This window comes from Penaeus chinensis, chromosome 39, assembly GCF_019202785.1.
Source record: "Penaeus chinensis breed Huanghai No. 1 chromosome 39, ASM1920278v2, whole genome shotgun sequence".
NCBI lineage: Eukaryota > Metazoa > Arthropoda > Malacostraca > Decapoda > Penaeidae > Penaeus > Penaeus chinensis.
The window spans coordinates 5484082-5501537 of NC_061857.1; the positions used below are offsets into that span (position 1 = coordinate 5484082).

General features: G+C 40.6%; 1 protein-coding gene across 2 annotated transcripts; it reads left to right on the forward strand.

The window, feature by feature from the left end:
• Nucleotides 1–391: 391 nt before the first annotated feature.
• LOC125046371 (probable citrate synthase 1, mitochondrial) lies at nucleotides 392–16938 on the forward strand. Of its 2 annotated transcripts, none has more exons than XM_047644096.1 (8): nucleotides 392–558; nucleotides 9945–10109; nucleotides 10377–10574; nucleotides 12802–12990; nucleotides 13538–13737; nucleotides 14386–14518; nucleotides 14624–14827; nucleotides 15025–16938. In XM_047644096.1, the coding sequence occupies exons 1-8, from the start codon at nucleotides 511–513 to the stop codon at nucleotides 15307–15309; spliced, it is 1422 nt and encodes a 473-aa protein (XP_047500052.1). In that variant the 5' UTR covers nucleotides 392–510; the 3' UTR covers nucleotides 15310–16938. The 2 variants fall into 2 exon arrangements, with proteins under 2 accessions (XP_047500052.1, XP_047500054.1); XM_047644098.1 differs by having other exon boundaries at nucleotides 9948–10109.
• Nucleotides 16939–17456: the final 518 nt, after the last annotated feature.

A 17456-nucleotide genomic window follows, 5' to 3' on the forward strand; every position in this document is an offset into this window, starting at 1 on the left:
ATAGATATTCAATTCATTCATATATATTAAATTACTTTTTTAATTTAAAGGCAAATGTAGTTGGATTCATAATATTAGTTCATATAAATATGTCAGTTATGATTTATTTGTCGTGATACCTTTTTTGTCATCATTACGCTATTGAAAAAAACATTAGAGAATGTTAACAGATAAACGAAAAAAAGGAAGACGAAGGGAGATTCAGTAAAAACGTAATCAGGAAATTATAATAAATCAACCTTAAAGTGAAACATAATAAAAGCAGATGCTAGTAAGATATATCCTTTAAAAGTTCTCCCACGCCCCGAAAGGGAGCGAGGAGGAGTAGGCGACGTCGTGTCGGAGAGTGAGTCACGTGACCGGCCGACGTCGTGTTCCGTCTGGGAGCGAGCGAGAGTCAGGCAGTGAGGCGCCAGACAGCGAGGGAGCCCGACGACCGCTCACACGTCTCCGGCTCGGTTCCATCCATCCTCTGTGCACGGGAATTAAAAAAGAAAAAAGACGACGACGATGGCCCTGTTCAGGAATGCCGCCGCGAGGCTCTTAGGACACCAACAGGTAGGGAAACGCGAGGAGAAAGGCGCGCGAGAGAGAGGGGAGAGAGAGAGAGAAGCCGGTGGGACGCGGGCTGGGAATCAGCTGAGCGAGCCGGACATGTCACTGTTGCGTAATATCCTCGTCCTCTCTCTCTCACTCGCTCTCTCACTCTCCCTCTCTCTCTCGTCGGAGTTATGGATGAGGCATCAATATTCACTCGCTTCGGCGCGACATTGACCTGCTTCGAATAGGTCATTCGGGGTCTTCAATAACACCCGGCGCCTTAGATCGATGACTTGGTGGACGCCCCGTGGAAAAGCCGGGAGGTATTCATTTAATAATTTACCCAATTATTTATTCGCCCAGGGAGTAGGCATGGCATGAATGGGTGCCGGCTTTTACTGTCGGAATGTGTACTTTGCCTTCCCCCATCCCCCATCTTTTTTCCAGTACATGGGGGGGTTCATATGAGGCGAGTGGAAAGTTTCGGGGAAAGGACGAGGAATTTTCCCCGTGTTTCACCGTCAGCTCAGCAGTGCCAGGTGTTCGTCGGTCAGCCAAGGCCGGGCGGGGGGGTAGCCTTAGCTCGAGATGGCGAGGGTAATTCTCTCGCCCTTGCCCCTTCTCTGGCTCTCTCGTGGACTTTGTCAGCCTTACTTTCACTGGCATGCACACACTATCACTTAACATGTACACACACTCACTCTCTCACACACTCACTCTCTCACACACTCACTCTCTCACACACTCACTCTCTCACACACTCACTCTCTCACACACTCACTCTCTCACACACTCACTCTCTCACACACTCACTCTCTCACACACTCACTCTCTCACACACTCACTCTCTCACACACTCACTCTCTCACACACTCACTCTCTCACACACTCACTCTCTCACACACTCACTCTCTCACACACTCACTCTCTCACACACTCACTCTCTCACACACTCACTCTCTCACACACTCACTCTCTCACACACTCACTCTCTCACACACTCACTCTCTCACACACTCACTCTCTCACACACTCACTCTCTCACACACTCACTCTTTCTCTTTCTCTTTCTCGTACTCACACTTTCACACACTCACACTTTCACACACTCACACTTTCACACACTCACACTTTCACACACTCACACTTTCACACACTCTCTCTCTCTCTCTCTCTTTTTCTCATACTCACACTCATACTCACACTCTCATACTCTCTCACTCACACTCATACTCACACTCTCATACTCACTCATACTCACACTCTCATACTCACTCATACTCACACTCTCATACTCACTCATACTCACACTCTCATACTCACTCATACTCACTCTCATACTCACACTCTCATACTCACACTCTCACTCACTCTCATACTCACTCTCATACACTCGTACTCTCTCTCATACTCACTCTCTCATACTCTCTCTCATACTCTCACTCTCATACTCACACTCTCATACTCTCACTCTCATACTCACACTCTCATACTCACACTCATACTCACACTCATACTCACACTCATACTCACACTCATACTCACACTCACTCTCATACTCACTCTCATACACTCGTACTCTCTCTCATACTCACTCTCTCATACTCTCTCTCATACTCTCACTCTCATACTCTCACTCTCATACTCTCACTCTCATACTCTCACTCTCATACTCTCACTCTCATACTCTCACTCTCATACTCTCACTCATACTCTCACTCATACTCACACTCATACTCACACTCATACTCACACTCATACTCACACTCATACTCACACTCATACTCACACTCATACTCACACTCTCATACTCACTCTCTCATACTCACTCTCTCACTCACGCACGCACTCTCACTCACGCACGCACGCACTCTCTCTCTCTCTCTCTCTCTCTCTCTCTCTCTCTCTCTCTCTCTCTCTCTCTCTCTCTCTCTCTCTCTCTCTCTCTCTCTCTCTCTCTCAATTCTTTCTTTTACTCTTTTTCTCTTTGGTAGTTGTTACTGAGAGATGTTCCCTTCAGAGACTAGGTTCCATAAGCAGATTGGTTTTTATATATTTCCTTTACCCAATGATCTTAGGGGGGTGGGGGGTGCAAAGGGAACCGGAGTTTGAGGAGGGGGGGTGCTGGTACTGTATGTCAGTAGGAACCTGCAGAAATTTTTTAAAAGTGAATTATGAAATTTAATTTTTCAAAAACCCAAGCCAAACTTTGACAAACACGGAAGAAAATAGCTCCCGTGTGAACAATTGCTAAACGGTCCGTGCAAAAAGTCTGGTTTCAGAAAAGGCGAGCCAAGTTTCAAATAATGCAAATGTAATAAACTGTTAAGTTGCTCGTAAGTATTTACCCATATCATTCGAACCCGGAAATCCAACCTAACCTCACCAACCTTCAGTTTATTCCCCAGACAGGAGGGGAACAAACCCGCTCCTTTATTAGCACTTCTTCCCAATTGACCTATTTGTTATGGAAAAGAAATTGTGACCCATACCATCAGTGTGGAGGGTACCTATGAGCTGCGCAATCACAAGTATTCTCGAAGGGAAATTGAAAGATGCTCCATGCAGATTCGTAAGAAACACTGTGACTGGCACTCACCGAGCAAGAGGTAGCCCTGACTGCCATGATGTTTCAAAAATTGCCCATACCTACCATGATATACATTTATCAATAACACTGAAATGATCTGTTATGATAAAAGCAACAAAATACTTATTGAATATTATTTAAATATCAAATCAAATGGACCCCATGTCACTGACCATAGAAGTCTGAAGATCCTGTCTTGGCAAAAGCTTAAAGGAAACTGACAATGTGTATTGTTCTGATAAGGGAGGCAATTAATTTAAACAAGCAGTAATATCATTAAATTGTTAAGAATAGATAATGGAAATGATAAGGAAAAAATATATGAACATATACATTTGAGAAAGCAAGCAGAGAGATCTATCATCAAGAAGAGAGAGGTGAGGTAATGAGGAATATGAAAAAATTACAAATATAAATAACTAATTTGTAATTGTATTTAGGTTTGTCAATAGAAAACGCAATCATTAAAGAAAATGGACATAGAAAATGTATAAAATGGAGCTATAGAAAACGAGACATTCAGGACTCTGGCTGTGTGAGGGTGTTGTGGATTTAGTCTCTGAGCAGTGACCTCCAGAGCCTATTTTCTTCATTTCCTGGTACATATGAGGCTGCTGCAGATTAACCTATATTGCCGCCTCCTCTGTTTTTTATGCTCTACGGGAAGGCACTGTCCATTTTCCTCCTATCTCCTTGTATTGCTCTCTGTAACATTAACCTTCTCTTTCTTTTACTCTTACTCTCACTCACTACACTTGGTAATTCTTTACAGTATAGGCACACTCACCAGAGACAGTCCCCAACTCCTCATAATAAACCTTATTTGACAATCTAAGTTCCATAACTGGGTGTGCCCTTTGGGTACTGTCTAAGGGGAGAGTTGATGGACTTTTCTATCCAACACTCACCAGCAAACCTTGCCTTCACCTTGGTATGCACAGTGAGATAAAGCTGAAACTCGGGAGGATTGATTGGACTTTGTGCTATGAGTGGTGATCTCTACAATTTTTTTTATTATTTGTGGCATTGCTTTTCATGTCTGGAGATTATTTCCTATACTGTTGACTACAACTTCTTACAAGAATCTCATCAGTTTACCCTAGCTTGCGTGTTAGTCTAGAATTTAGTAAACAAACATTGGTGAATGTTATCATAAGCGACACACAGAGATAGAGGGAAATGGACACTGCCATCTTAAAGACCACCGAGATACCCTGGTTTTGGAACTTTGTCTCTGGAGGTGCATTGCTCACTGTAACAAATACCCAATTTTTTATTAAAGGTACTGAAATTAATTGCCCGAAGATTAAGTTCCCCGCCTTTTCAGTAATCCGCAAAGCCAGTGTAAATAAACCATGCCGCTCAGATGGTGCTCAAGAAAGAAGTATGTTTGCCACTATCTATTGGTTGATGAACATTTTATGCTCTATGTAATTTGGTATGACAAACTATTTAACAGTAATAAGCAATATGCCAGTGCCAATGGATAAAGAAAGTGTTGCTGTGGTCACGTGGTATTCAAGCTTGTTGGGAGAGAGTAATGAACTGGTGAAATGTTTTGTCATTGGTTTGATTTTTCATGCATAAGAATTCGGGGATAAGATTGAAGCACTGAATTGGCACAGGATGATGCACTTGTTCTTAAAAAATTTGTGCTCCAAGTTCAAGTACCAGTTCAAATTTGACAGGGTTAAATTAGGGATTTCCGTATTTTTATTTTTGGCTGTAGTATAATAAATGACTGCACTGGTTAGGGAAACATGGCAATCTGAAGGGGATCCAAGGGCATAACCCCTGGGTTGGGAAGGTTTGTATTTTATGGCGATTGGCAAGGGGTCAGGAAGGTTTTTGGTTTATTCAATGATTGTTATAGTTTATTTGTTTAGGCTAGAGTTCATTCACATGTTCATTCACATCCAAAGCAATTCTTGGCTTGGATTTGTCTTATTTGTACTTTCTTTTACATTTTAAATTGCCTTCAAATAACCCTGATGTCATTTTTGTGGGAGGATTTGTCTTGCTTTTTCCAATAATCTTTTCATTTACCTGTCTTTCTTTCTCTCTCTCTCTCTCTCTCTCTCTCTCTCTCTCTCTCTCTCTCTCTCTCTCTCTCTCTCTCTCTCTCTCTCTCTCTCTCTCTGTCTCTCTGTCTCTCTGTCTCTCTGTCTCTCTGTCTCTCTCTCTCTCTCTCTCTCTCTCTCTCTCTCTCTCTCTCTCTCTCTCTCTCTCTCTCTCTCTCTCTGTCTCTCTCTCTGTCTCTCTCTCTCTTCTCTCTCTCTGTCTCTCTGTCTCTCTGTCTCTCTCTCTCTCTCTCTCTCTCTCTCTCTCTCTCTCTCTCTCTCTCTCTCTCTCTCTCTCTCTCTGTCTCTCTCTCTCTCTCTCTCTCTCTCTCTCTCTCTCTCTCTCTCTCTCTCTCTCTCTCTCTCTCTCTCTCTCTCTCTCTCTCTCTCTCTGTCTCTCTGTCTCTCTCTCTCTCTCTCTCTCTCTCTCTCTCTCTCTGTCTCTCTCTCTCTCTCTCTCTGTCTCTCTCTCTCTCTCTCTCTGTCTCTCTCTCTCTCTCTCTCTCTCTCTCTCTCTCTCTCTCTCTCTCTCTCTCTCTCTCTCTCTCTCTCTCTGTCTCTCTCTCTCTCTCTCTGTCTCTCTCTCTCTCTCTCTGTCTCTCTCTCTCTCTCTCTGTCTCTCTCTCTCTCTCTCTGTCTCTCTCTCTCTCTCTCTCTCTCTCTCTCTCTCTCTCTCTCTCTCTCTCTCTCTCTCTCTCTCTCTCTCTGTCTCTCTCTCTCTCTCTCTGTCTCTCTCTCTCTCTCTCTCTCTCTCTCTCTCTCTCTCTCTCTGTCTCTCTCTCTCTCTCTCTCTCTCTCTGTCTCTCTCTCTCTCTCTCTCTCTGTCTCTGTCTCTCTCTCTCTCTCTCTCTCTCTCTGTCTCTCTCTCTCTCTCTCTCTCTCTCTCTCTCTCTCTCTCTCTCTCTCTCTCTCTCTCTCTCTCTCTCTCTCTCTCTCTCTCTCTCTCTCTCTCTCTCACTTACACACATTAATTCTTTACATGACGGATGCAGTTGCCAGAGACTAAGTCCCCAACTCTATATCACAGTATTCTACGATCTCTCCATGACTGGACAGTGCCCAAAAAACCTTGTCTTCACCTTGGTATCCACAGCAAGATAGAGCTGAAACCTGGGAGCACCGCATGAAATTAGGCTCTGCTGCACTTTTTGCAATATTTTACCTTTATTTTTGGCACTACTGTTCGTCTGCAGATTATTTCTTCTACCAATGACTTGCTATTTTCTATACACTGATAACTGGTGTTAAGGAAGGTGTTTTCTGGTCATGAGTGAAATCATATCCGTGATGTAATTCCATAAGGTCAGTTTTTGTAAATTGCAGACCCTTAGAATCCAAAATGGATTGAGAATGGCTTGCTGCCAGTCCTTTTGGATATTACCAAGCACAAGAATCCAAATATTTGATTCACATATGTATGAATCCCCTCCCTTCTTTCTCTCCCTCTCTCCACCCTTCCCACCCTGTTATCATACACCCTTATGAAATATAGAAGCATCCTAGGACCTTGTTAGTTTAATATTCTTTTATTTTGAGGTTTACAAACTTGTGATACAAACCGAACAAACCGTACACTGTGATTTAACCATGTTACAGCACCAGGAAGTGTCCTGTTAAGGCCAGACAACAATGGGTCATGAGATTGAGTGATGGAAAGCTCCAAGCATAAAAGAATGTGTTGAATGCTATCTGGTGGTGGTTGTCCTTGGCCATTGGAGGAGGAGAGATAGGAGGTGCCAAAGGTCTAGTCACAGATTTTGGTCTCGTATCAGCAACCTTGACCAAATCATGATAATGTTGGGAATGCCTTGCCTTATCTTTCTTTTGCTCGTACCAAGTTATTTTAATCCCCTTCCCCTAACAATCTCTGATAAAGAGTAGAGAACCTATGAATAGCAGTAATGAGTAATGCAGAATAAGTAGTAAAGGTTAATAGTAACTTAATCAGAAATTGGTAATTTTGAAGCGTTGTCCTTATATTTTGTTCATGCTTAGAGAGAGAGAGAGAGAGGAAGAGAGAGAGAGGAAGAGAGAGAGAGGAAGAGAGAGAGAGGAAGAGAGAGAGAGGAAGAGAGAGAGAGGAAGAGAGAGAGAGGAAGAGAGAGAGAGAGGGGGGGGTAAGTAGTTGAAAGGTATTTCTCCTTGGGATTTTTTTGTAATGAGAAACATGGTATTTTCTTGTGACCCCTGAGGAGTAGAGCTCTCACTCACATGTAGGAATAATGTAGCAAATACAAATTGTGTTTGGCACTCGACCAGGTTTGTGGGTTTCCTCAGACCTTGGCCAAAGCCCTGTATGTCAGTAGTAGTTTTTCTTGTATTCATTGATTTGCCAGTACCTTTTGCTTAGGTACTATAAAGTCTCACTACCTTTTTGTGGTGTATTACAGAAACCTTTAAATCTGGATAGATACTTTAAGCCATGTGAAAGGGCTAATTCAGCAAATCTGGAAGATGGCCATAGAGTTCCACAGTTCCTGGAATATAGTAGCACCTGGTAATAGTATTGGTTCCTCAATGAATGTTATGCCTCAGGGTTTGGGATGTGGCGCTCTTATTTATAGCTTCTGACGTAGCTCTCTTGTCCATTGGAAGAGAGCCAGGCTACAGGCTTACACGGCTGCCATATCACATGAGGGGAAGTTGTCTTTTGTGCATGACTTGGCAGGTGTTTGAGTCCCTTTGCTCTTGACCTTCATAGTGTTTTTTACCCGGTTGTATAGTTCAGCTATTCCCTCAGGTGCTGGGAATAGTACTGACACACATTACTTTGTACTTAAGCTTCTATTTGCTTTTTTTCCTTTAAAGTGGATGCTCTTGGTTGTTGTGAAATATTATTCTTTTAATTCATTATGCTGAGGAAATTCACTGTATAAACAGATTATCAATGATCTTCAGCAAGGAAAGAGAAAGGAAGGTCAAACTTGTCTACACCACTCTCTAAACGTGGACAGGTTGTAAGACACTGGGAAAGATCAGACAGGAAGATTGTTCCAGAGCCTGAGAAAAGAGACCTTGTCATATAATTGACATATTGGATAAATTTGGAGAGGATAAGAATTAAAGGAATAGCTGCTGTGGTATTTTCATGAAGGTTTCTAGCAGTGATTTCCCAAGGGCATTACGCAAGAGAGAGTGTGCAGTGAGAATGGCCGTACTACTTGTAGCTGCATAACCATCTTGTAACAGTGCCTTGTTGCATCATAGAAACCACGACAGTCTCCTAACAGATGGGCAACAGAGGCTTAATCTTGCATTCCACTTCAAGCCAGTTCATGCATAAAGCCTTTAGTAATGCTGAGGGAGGCAGGGAAAGCAAGAGAAAATTAGTTAATGTAAAATGAGTAAGAGGAAATTTCAAGAAAGAGCAGAAAGGTCATCAAGGGCATGTCAGTGTGTTTCTTAAGATTGTGTGCCAGTTGGGTAAAATGGAGAAGGTTGAAGGTCATTCATATAATGCATTTAGATGTGTTAGTCCTTTTTAAGACCATCTGCTTTAAGTGTTTCTGCTCCTCCCATCTTTGGTGTGCAGTATTTATTTATGAGTTTGCAAGCATTTGCTGAATGATTGTATTTACATCTGGTTTCATTACACAAAAAAAAAAAAAAAAAAAAAAAAAAAAAAAAAAAAAAATTGCAAAACACTTGGTTATCTAGCACTATAGTTGCCATTATAATCCCACACTGCATTTGTGCTAAATTTACCCTAAATATAGTTGCATTCTTTTTAAAAGTTGCAACTTGGTTTACATGAGATACACAGACCTTCATTTTGCATAATTTGTAGTAACACAGTTCCTGCAAAGGGACTTGGTGATAGTCTATATTAATACCAAGTCATGAAGTTTTATTCTTGAACAGCAAGCAGTTATTTTAGTGCAGTGTATGCACATAGATTGTCTTGATTAGTGGCTGCAGAATTGAATAGGCAATTGTAGATAATTTCAGAAGAGTACTGAAGGTTGCTCATTAAAGAACAGGTTGAAGGTAGATATGATCCAGAAAGGGAACTGCTTTTCTTTTGATTTGCCTTGGCTCTGGTTATAAAACTGAGCAAGCATCAAGCCCTTGGTGTGTCAGCATTCAGTGTTTTGTAGATTTATAACCTGAACACCCAGTATGCTTGTTGGAAGTAAGTTTCAAAAGGGTTTAAATTGGGTAGATGAAGACTGTTCAGGAATTCTCATCTTGAAAGTGAAGGGTTTCATAAAGGAAAAGTCCATTGCAGTGCATCATTCATATTTTAGAGGGTGCCAAAGTAAGCTGAAAACACTGACTAATGTTGATATTTAAAAAAAGAAAAGAAAAAAAAGTTATGGTTTGTCCATTTAACTTTACTCGTTAATGCCTTTGCAGCAGAGGTTGGCATATCTAAGAATTTATTGCATCAGTAAATCAAGTTTTTGTAATTTGTATCATCGGGCAGAGGAAGGAAAGTATTTGCTACTTAGTGGCATTTCTCAGAACATTTTCAAATTTATCCTTGCATTTCTATGATATTTTTTCATTCACAATGCAACTTTCAATATCTTTCATAGAAATTTATGTACAGCAAATTTTGAGAAATGAGTCTAATCTTGTCAAGGGGACAAACTAAAGGCATGATCTCGACAGAACATTGGACATTTGTGATGAAAGAAATTATTTAATAATTGTGATGTCTATGCTTCAAAGTAGATATATTGGTCCTATTTGCAGATTACAATCCCTTTTGTAGCTATATGCCTTGGAATAACAAGCCTTCTCTTTTCCAGAAGGCGTCCCCTCTGGCAGCCCTAGCTTCCCGCGCACAGTACTCGACCGAGTCCACCGACCTCAGGGAAGTGATGGCCCAGAAGATCCCGGCCATGCAGGAAGAGGTAAAGGCTTTTCGTAAAGAATACGGAAACACCAAGGTTGGAGAGATCACCGTCGACATGGTAAGTGTTTACTCCAGATGCTTTGCTTTTCAATACTGTGTGTATGTATGTATGTATATATATATATATATATATATATATATATATATATATATATATATATATATATATATATATATATAACCTAACTGCTGTATATTGGAATGAGATCTTAATGAGATAATGAGGAATTTGTTTGTTACCCATGCACTTGGACTTGTGGCCCAGTGGATAATTCTTGTCTAGCACAAAAGGTGAAAGTAATACCCTATGACCATCTTCCAACAGATGTATGGTGGCATGAGGGGCATGAAGGGCTTGGTGACGGAGACTTCTGTGTTGGATCCTGAAGAGGGCATCAGGTTCCGAGGCTACTCCATTCCAGAGTGCCAGGAGCTCCTTCCTGCTGCTGAAGGTGGTGCAGAGCCTTTGCCCGAAGGCCTCTTCTGGCTCCTTTGCACTGGAGACATCCCCACCAAGGCTCAGGTGAGTCGGGCAGACCAGCTTGATTGGGATTTTCTTTTGGGGCTGATAGGATCGTTTTGAATCTCCGTATTGGAGAAAACGCCACTGGCAAGAGGAAGCTTTTGTAAGGAAAGGACATTTGTCTTGCCTTCGAAACATTGAACAAAGGAAGTTATTAGGCTGAAAGATATTGTGGAGGAGATTATAGAAAAGATGTTGAATGGATTGCTCTAAAGCTCTGAGGAAAATGAAAAGGGAACTGCTTCATTTTTCTCAGCCTTTTCCTCTCCTTTCTATAATTTAGGCCTGTGCCCTAGTAATGCAATTTTCTACCTTTTTCTTGAAACTCCATGTTATCCATATCTCCAGCTTTCCACCTCTTTTCCCTCTTTATTTGAATGTACTAGCCAGGCATTTACTTTCTCAACCAACAGCTAAGTGGAGGGAAGCCTTTAGTATCGAGACCAGTATTTGAAAGATCCAAGAAAAAAGCTTATGAAGAGGTGAACATGGCAAATCTTCTCCTTCCTCTGAATATTATTAATGTAACAGCTTTCACAAGATTCATGCCTGTTCGAAAATATAAAAAAGCCAACCTGCAATTAAGATTAGCCCCTAAAGAATGGCAAAGTTCCTGAAGATGACAGTTTTTGTGAAATCAGTCAACATTTAAGAGCAGTTTCTTGCCTCAGTTAGAGAACCAAGCGATATTTTAGTACACCTGCCTAAACTCAGTTGCTAATGCAGCTTTTGTATGGGCCAAGCACTATATACTTTCACTCAACTTGCATTTTCTCTTTAACCCAATGCCAACGGGCATTACGTGTACGTACAAGCTATGTCCACTGTGAGTACTTGTACATAGATGGCTACACTTGTACCAAGTCACTAATGAACAAGTTACGAGTACTGCCTGTCTCGCCTATTTACCCTTTTCTTTGATTTACGAAAATATTTTACATTATCTTATTTTGCCGTTACTAATGTTTATAACATTATAGTAATTATAATGTTTATATAATAAAAATAACACCTTCGATATTCGTAGCACTATTAAAAAATGTTTTTCCAGCCAATTCAAATCACACAAGGTCGCAAGGTTTACTAATTGACTCCTTTGTGGCTAAGCACTAGCATTTCACAAAAATATAGAAAATAAGCACAGTATTTTCCCCAATTTTTTTAAATTAATTTTCCCCAGTGGCATTGGGTTAAATAAGAAGGCAGAAATGGTTGATTTAACTGGCAGAAAGCACACAGGTTACCCAGAGAGGAAGAACATATTATATTTGATGGGATCTGGTTGATCCTACTTATATGGAAGATGATTTGGAAAAGCAAACCATTTCTTCTTTGATCAATAATGCTAAAACCCTACTTTATATTGGTTGTCAAATGCCAAATTCTTCATGGGCCATTTTTCATTTTAACTACCATCTTGCAGTCTAACAAAATTACATACCTAGCTTCCCAGAATTAAGGTTTAGAAACTATTAATGTACTTGTAAGGGCCTAGTAATAAACTCCTTGGTATCTGATCACAAGTGGAGCCATCTGTATGTAACACAATTCACAAAGAAAATACAGGAGGGTACAGAAATCCTTAGTCATTGGGTTAAAGTTCTTTCTAGAAAGTATTAGTTTTCAGGAACACAATATAACACTGATGTTACACCAGAATGAATGTATTTTTTATTGATATTTAGCTCAATGGAAAAAAAAATATATATATATATTGTTAACCTTTCCAACAACTAGGTTAAGATTATATTAGAGTAGCAATGTATAGGTTCATCAAAGCATAATGAAAGGATTGCAAAATTTTGTAATTCTACAGTCTTGACTCCATTGCTTTTTTTTTTTACTTACAGCAAAATTGCAATTTCTTCAATAAGGGAAGAGTGAACAGAGATAAAACTATTTCAACACTTTCCTCAAGAGTATAAAGAATCTTAGATTTAATTACATTTTACAGTAAAAGAAGAAGAATTGTTTGTTCTATAAAGGAAAATTTCCAACTATTCAAGTTTTTGATCTGAAGTATTTGTCTAGATATTACACAAATGTCAAGGTTCTTCTTTGTGTAGTTTATAATGGGAATAGGGGATTTTAATTTCATTTTCAGATTTAAAATGTTTAATTTCTAGGATAATTTGACCCAAAACTTTCGCAATGGTAACTCCTGTCTTATGAAGTGAAAGCTTTCAAAGCCTATATTTCTTATTTATGTATTATCTTATCCACACAGGTTGATGCACTGTCAAAGGAGTGGGCCAACCGTGCTGACTTGCCCCCCCACATCGTCAACATGCTCAACAATTTCCCCTCCAACCTTCACCCCATGGCTCAGTTCTCTGCTGCCATCACTGCCTTGAACTCAGAGAGCAAATTTGCTAAGGGCTACAGTGAGGGTGTGCACAAGGGGAAGTACTGGGAGGTATGTCACATGATCAGCAAGTTCATTACATTTTTAACATTCTGAGTAAAGCAAGTAAGAGCATAGCTCAATTAAATTATCAGTGAGCAATGATGAGAAAACTCATGCGAAGGTCGGTCCTTTTGTGGGCTTGATGGGTGACAAGGTAGCATAAGCTCACTCTAGGGGTCACTAATTTTACCCCCTGGGAAGGTCTGAGAGAGGAGTCACATATGCTCTTGCAGGGCAACCTCCAAAAGGAGGGACAGGACAACAGAAAGGCCCTGATTGGAGGCCATCAAGGACACCTTGGACACTGATCTGAAGGTGGAGATTCCTCCAGTCTTGGTTGGGAGTCCTGTGACTAGCTTAGTTAAGTGTGATGAGTGAGGTGGCTTCCTAGCCATAACTCAATTCAGACTATTCTATGTTACCGAGTCCCCAACAAGTCCTGCATTAGTGAAGTGGACTGAATGTGCAAAGATTATGAGAGCTGAGCGGTTAGATTTAGCTTAACATGGTTTAACAAAAGCAATGTTGTAGTTTCTGTAAAACCTTGCATTTACAGTTGTGCTACGAGGACTCCCTCAACTTGATTGCCAAGCTTCCCACTGTAGCAGCCACAATCTACCGCAATCTATACCGTGATGGAACCAGCATTGGAGCTATCGACACCTCAAAAGATTGGTCAGCAAATTTTACTGCCATGCTTGGCTACGACGACCCTCAGTTTGTGGAACTCATGCGTCTCTATCTCACTATTCATAGGTAAGTAGCTTTTTTTTATTCTCCTTTATTTCTTTCCCCCAAGTTATAGCAAATTAGTTTAACCCATCTTTTAGCCATGGATATAGAATGGTAATTTTTATTTAAGCCTAAAATATTTTTAATTGTGAAATCCCTACATGTTTTTCATATTACTAAAAGCTTTTGTCAGCATCTTACCTTATATAAGAGCAATGATGAGAAAAACTCGTGCGAAGGTCAGTCCTTTTGTGGGCTTGATGGGTGACAAGGTAGCATAAGCTCACTCTAGGGGTCACTAATTTTACCCCTGGGAAGGTCTGAGAGAGGAGTCACATATGCTCTTGCAGGGCAACCTCCAAAAGGAGGGACAGGACAACAGAAAGGCCCTGATTGGAGGGCTATCAAGGACACCTTGGACACTGATCTGAAGGTGGAGATTCCTCCAGTCTTGGTTGGGAGTCCTGTGACTAGCTTAGTTAAGTGTGATGAGTGAGGTGGCTTCCTAGCCATAACTCAATTCAGACTATTCTATGTTACCGAGTCCCCAACAAGTCCTGCATTAGTGAAGTGGACTGAATGTGCAAAGATTATGAGAGCTGAGCGGTTAGATTTTAAACATTTCACTGAGGATAAGTTGCATTCCTTTACTCATGTAATGTCCTTTCTCAGTGACCATGAAGGAGGCAATGTGTCTGCCCACACCACCCATCTGGTAGCTTCTGCCCTCTCTGACCCCTACCTCTCCTTCGCGGCTGGCATGAATGGATTGGCAGGACCTCTTCATGGCCTTGCTAACCAGGAGGTAAGTATGTGGAAAACTTGTATGGTGGGATACATAATAAAAAGAGTGGTGTAAAATGGAGTGAACTATGAGGAATCCTTCAGTAATGGTCAACTACTCTTCTAGGTGCTGCTGTGGGTCACAAAGCTGCGATCGGAAATTGGTGATGATGTGACTGAGGACCAGTTGAAGGAATTCATCTGGAAGACCCTCAAGTCGGGCCAGGTTGTCCCAGGTTATGGCCATGCTGTCCTGCGCAAGACAGATCCACGCTACACCTGCCAGCGAGAATTTGCCCTTAAGCATTTGCCAGATGACAAACTCTTCAAGGTTTGTGAACCTTTAGCCAGTTTTGTTCTGTTCAATTGATAAAAATGTGGTTATTAAACAGATTTTGCAATTTCTTGTTAACTGATTATAAGAACAAAGTATTAGGGATAGTTATAATACTTTTCCTTATTTTATTTTGTATACACATGCACCTGTCACTTACACACTTTTCCTGAAAAAATGATGAATATCCACAGTTGGTTGCAAAGCTGTACAACGTCGTTCCTCCAATCCTGACTGAGCTTGGCAAGGTGAAGAACCCATGGCCCAATGTTGATGCACACTCGGGTGTCCTCCTCCAGTACTATGGCATGACTGAGATGAACTTCTACACGGTGCTCTTCGGCGTTTCCCGTGCCCTCGGAGTCCTTTCATCCCTTGTGTGGGACAGGGCTCTTGGCCTCCCCATCGAGAGACCGAAGTCCATGAGCACAGAAGGCCTCAAGAAGCTGGTCGGCTCCACTGCTGCTCGAGGAGCGTAGGCATGTTGGAGATTTTGTGCTTGCCTTCAAGTCAGCTCTGCGGTGGAACAAAGAATCGGGTTCACAAAAGTACCTCACCCTGTGATCAATTTATTGTTCATGTATTAGACACCCTTGACTGTTGTGGATCCAAGTTGTGGATGCAAGGTGCTAGTGTGCGCTCATACTCGGAAACATCTGTCAGCTGTTTGAAAGTAGGCCACCTTGCATTTTGATCCTAGACCTGATGTACCAATTAGATCTAATATGCATCATGAATAGACTTTGTAAACAAAATTGATATCTTGATCAATCTTCCAGCATTTTGTGACGACAAGATATTTTCGGTACAGGTGTTTTTTGTAGTAAATTTTTAAACTATGGGAGATAAAGAACGGAGGGAAATGATTTTATGCTTGGATGTTGGAAGTACTAGGCTAAGAGTATTTTTAGTCTTTATTTATTTTTTTTCTTCCACATGCATTTCACTTACACAACACATGGAGACAGCTAACATTTTCAAAGCAGATGATTATTTAAGAATTTATACATGATTTATTTATTTATATCCTTGTACAAAGAAAGGCAACCTAGATTGAGAACTCTAAGCGCAGTGTTATATCTTAATTTTTTATTTTGGTTGTCATGTCAAGGGTTAAATCGTGTTGCATTGGCCTTGTTTGAAGTTGGTCACGTTAAAAACTTGGCTTTGGCCTATTCACGTGGGAACTTTGAGCAAGGTTAATGTAGTAAATTAAACTATTTATATAGCTCAGAGTGGGTGGTCGTCTCCCACAAAGGGCAGGATGCGAGTTGTATTGTAAATAAACTGTATAAATAATTTTTGGTAGGTGTCCCGCGACTGCCAATTATTGTAAGGAGTACAAAATTATAAAGGATGTTTTAGTAAATCGAAGTGTATTGTTTTATAACCCCAAGACTTGGATCAACTTCACTACCCCCTCTCTCCCTTGCTCCTTTACCTTCGCCAGTAGCAGTGTGGGCAATACACCACCTTGACACACTAGTCTTGTTGAAGACCTTTTAAAAGACTAAGGAGGCAGAAGAACGTTGATTGGATTCCATTCCCTCCCTCCCTATCCCTTTCGTGCCGTTTCACGTCTAGAAAAATTGGTCCAAGAATGCAATAGGAAACACGAGAGAAAAGTCGAAACCACCGTATGCAGCTGGTCTTGAGATAATACCACTAGTAGAAATCCCTTTTAACTATATTGAAAGTGCTATGGACCTTTGAGGTGGTCAACAGTGTAATTGAGCGTGAATTCATTTTGTCCCCCAACGTGAAATACATTCGTTACCTATGTATTAGAGGTGTGTAGATTTTTTTTTTTTTTTCTTCCAACACAATACGGGATGTTCTTGTACTTAACTACAATGTTGCAGTCGCATGTAATGAAAAACGGCATCTAGATCGATAGCGGATCCAAGGTTAAACTTTGGAGACAGGACCAAAGGAACGCTGAAGACCGAATGTTGGCATAGACCAGTAGTTCCTCCATGCTAAAAAATCTTGTACAGTAATAAGTAACAGCAGTTACAGAAGACTTGTTATTTTGATAAATTTTGTTGATTGTATAACAGAACTTTATGATGTACTGTACAGATTATTCAATAAATTCATGTATCTAGTGTATAAATCTGATCTGAGTCCTAAAACTTCACTTCTCTTCACTTATAAGAGGAGAGAAGCAATCTATAAATAAAGATAAAAGGGTAAAGCAGGTGTAACTAATGTTTACAGGAGATGAGACGTTGCAGAGAAAAACCTTTTAACTGTAAAAGCATATGCTGCAGTACAGTTGTTCCAAGAAAAAATGAAAGAAAAAAAAAATCAAGTTTTAGAGGCCATATTTGAAGTTTGAGTGCAAACCTTTAAATGCAAGAATTTAGATTTGAGTATCTAATCTATACTGGAATATAAAAAATCGCATTAATTCGTAAGACCAGCCATGAACAACAGAAGATACAAAATAGTCTCAAAAACAATGTTCAGTAATTTGCCTATGTATAATTGATATCTTATGAATTAAACGCCAGGAATCACAAAGCAAAGTATTAGAATTCCACTTTTTTTTTGAGTAGTCGACCTCCTAAGCAAAGTTGCTCAATACATGTTCTGCATGCACGCCATTATGAGAAATTAATAT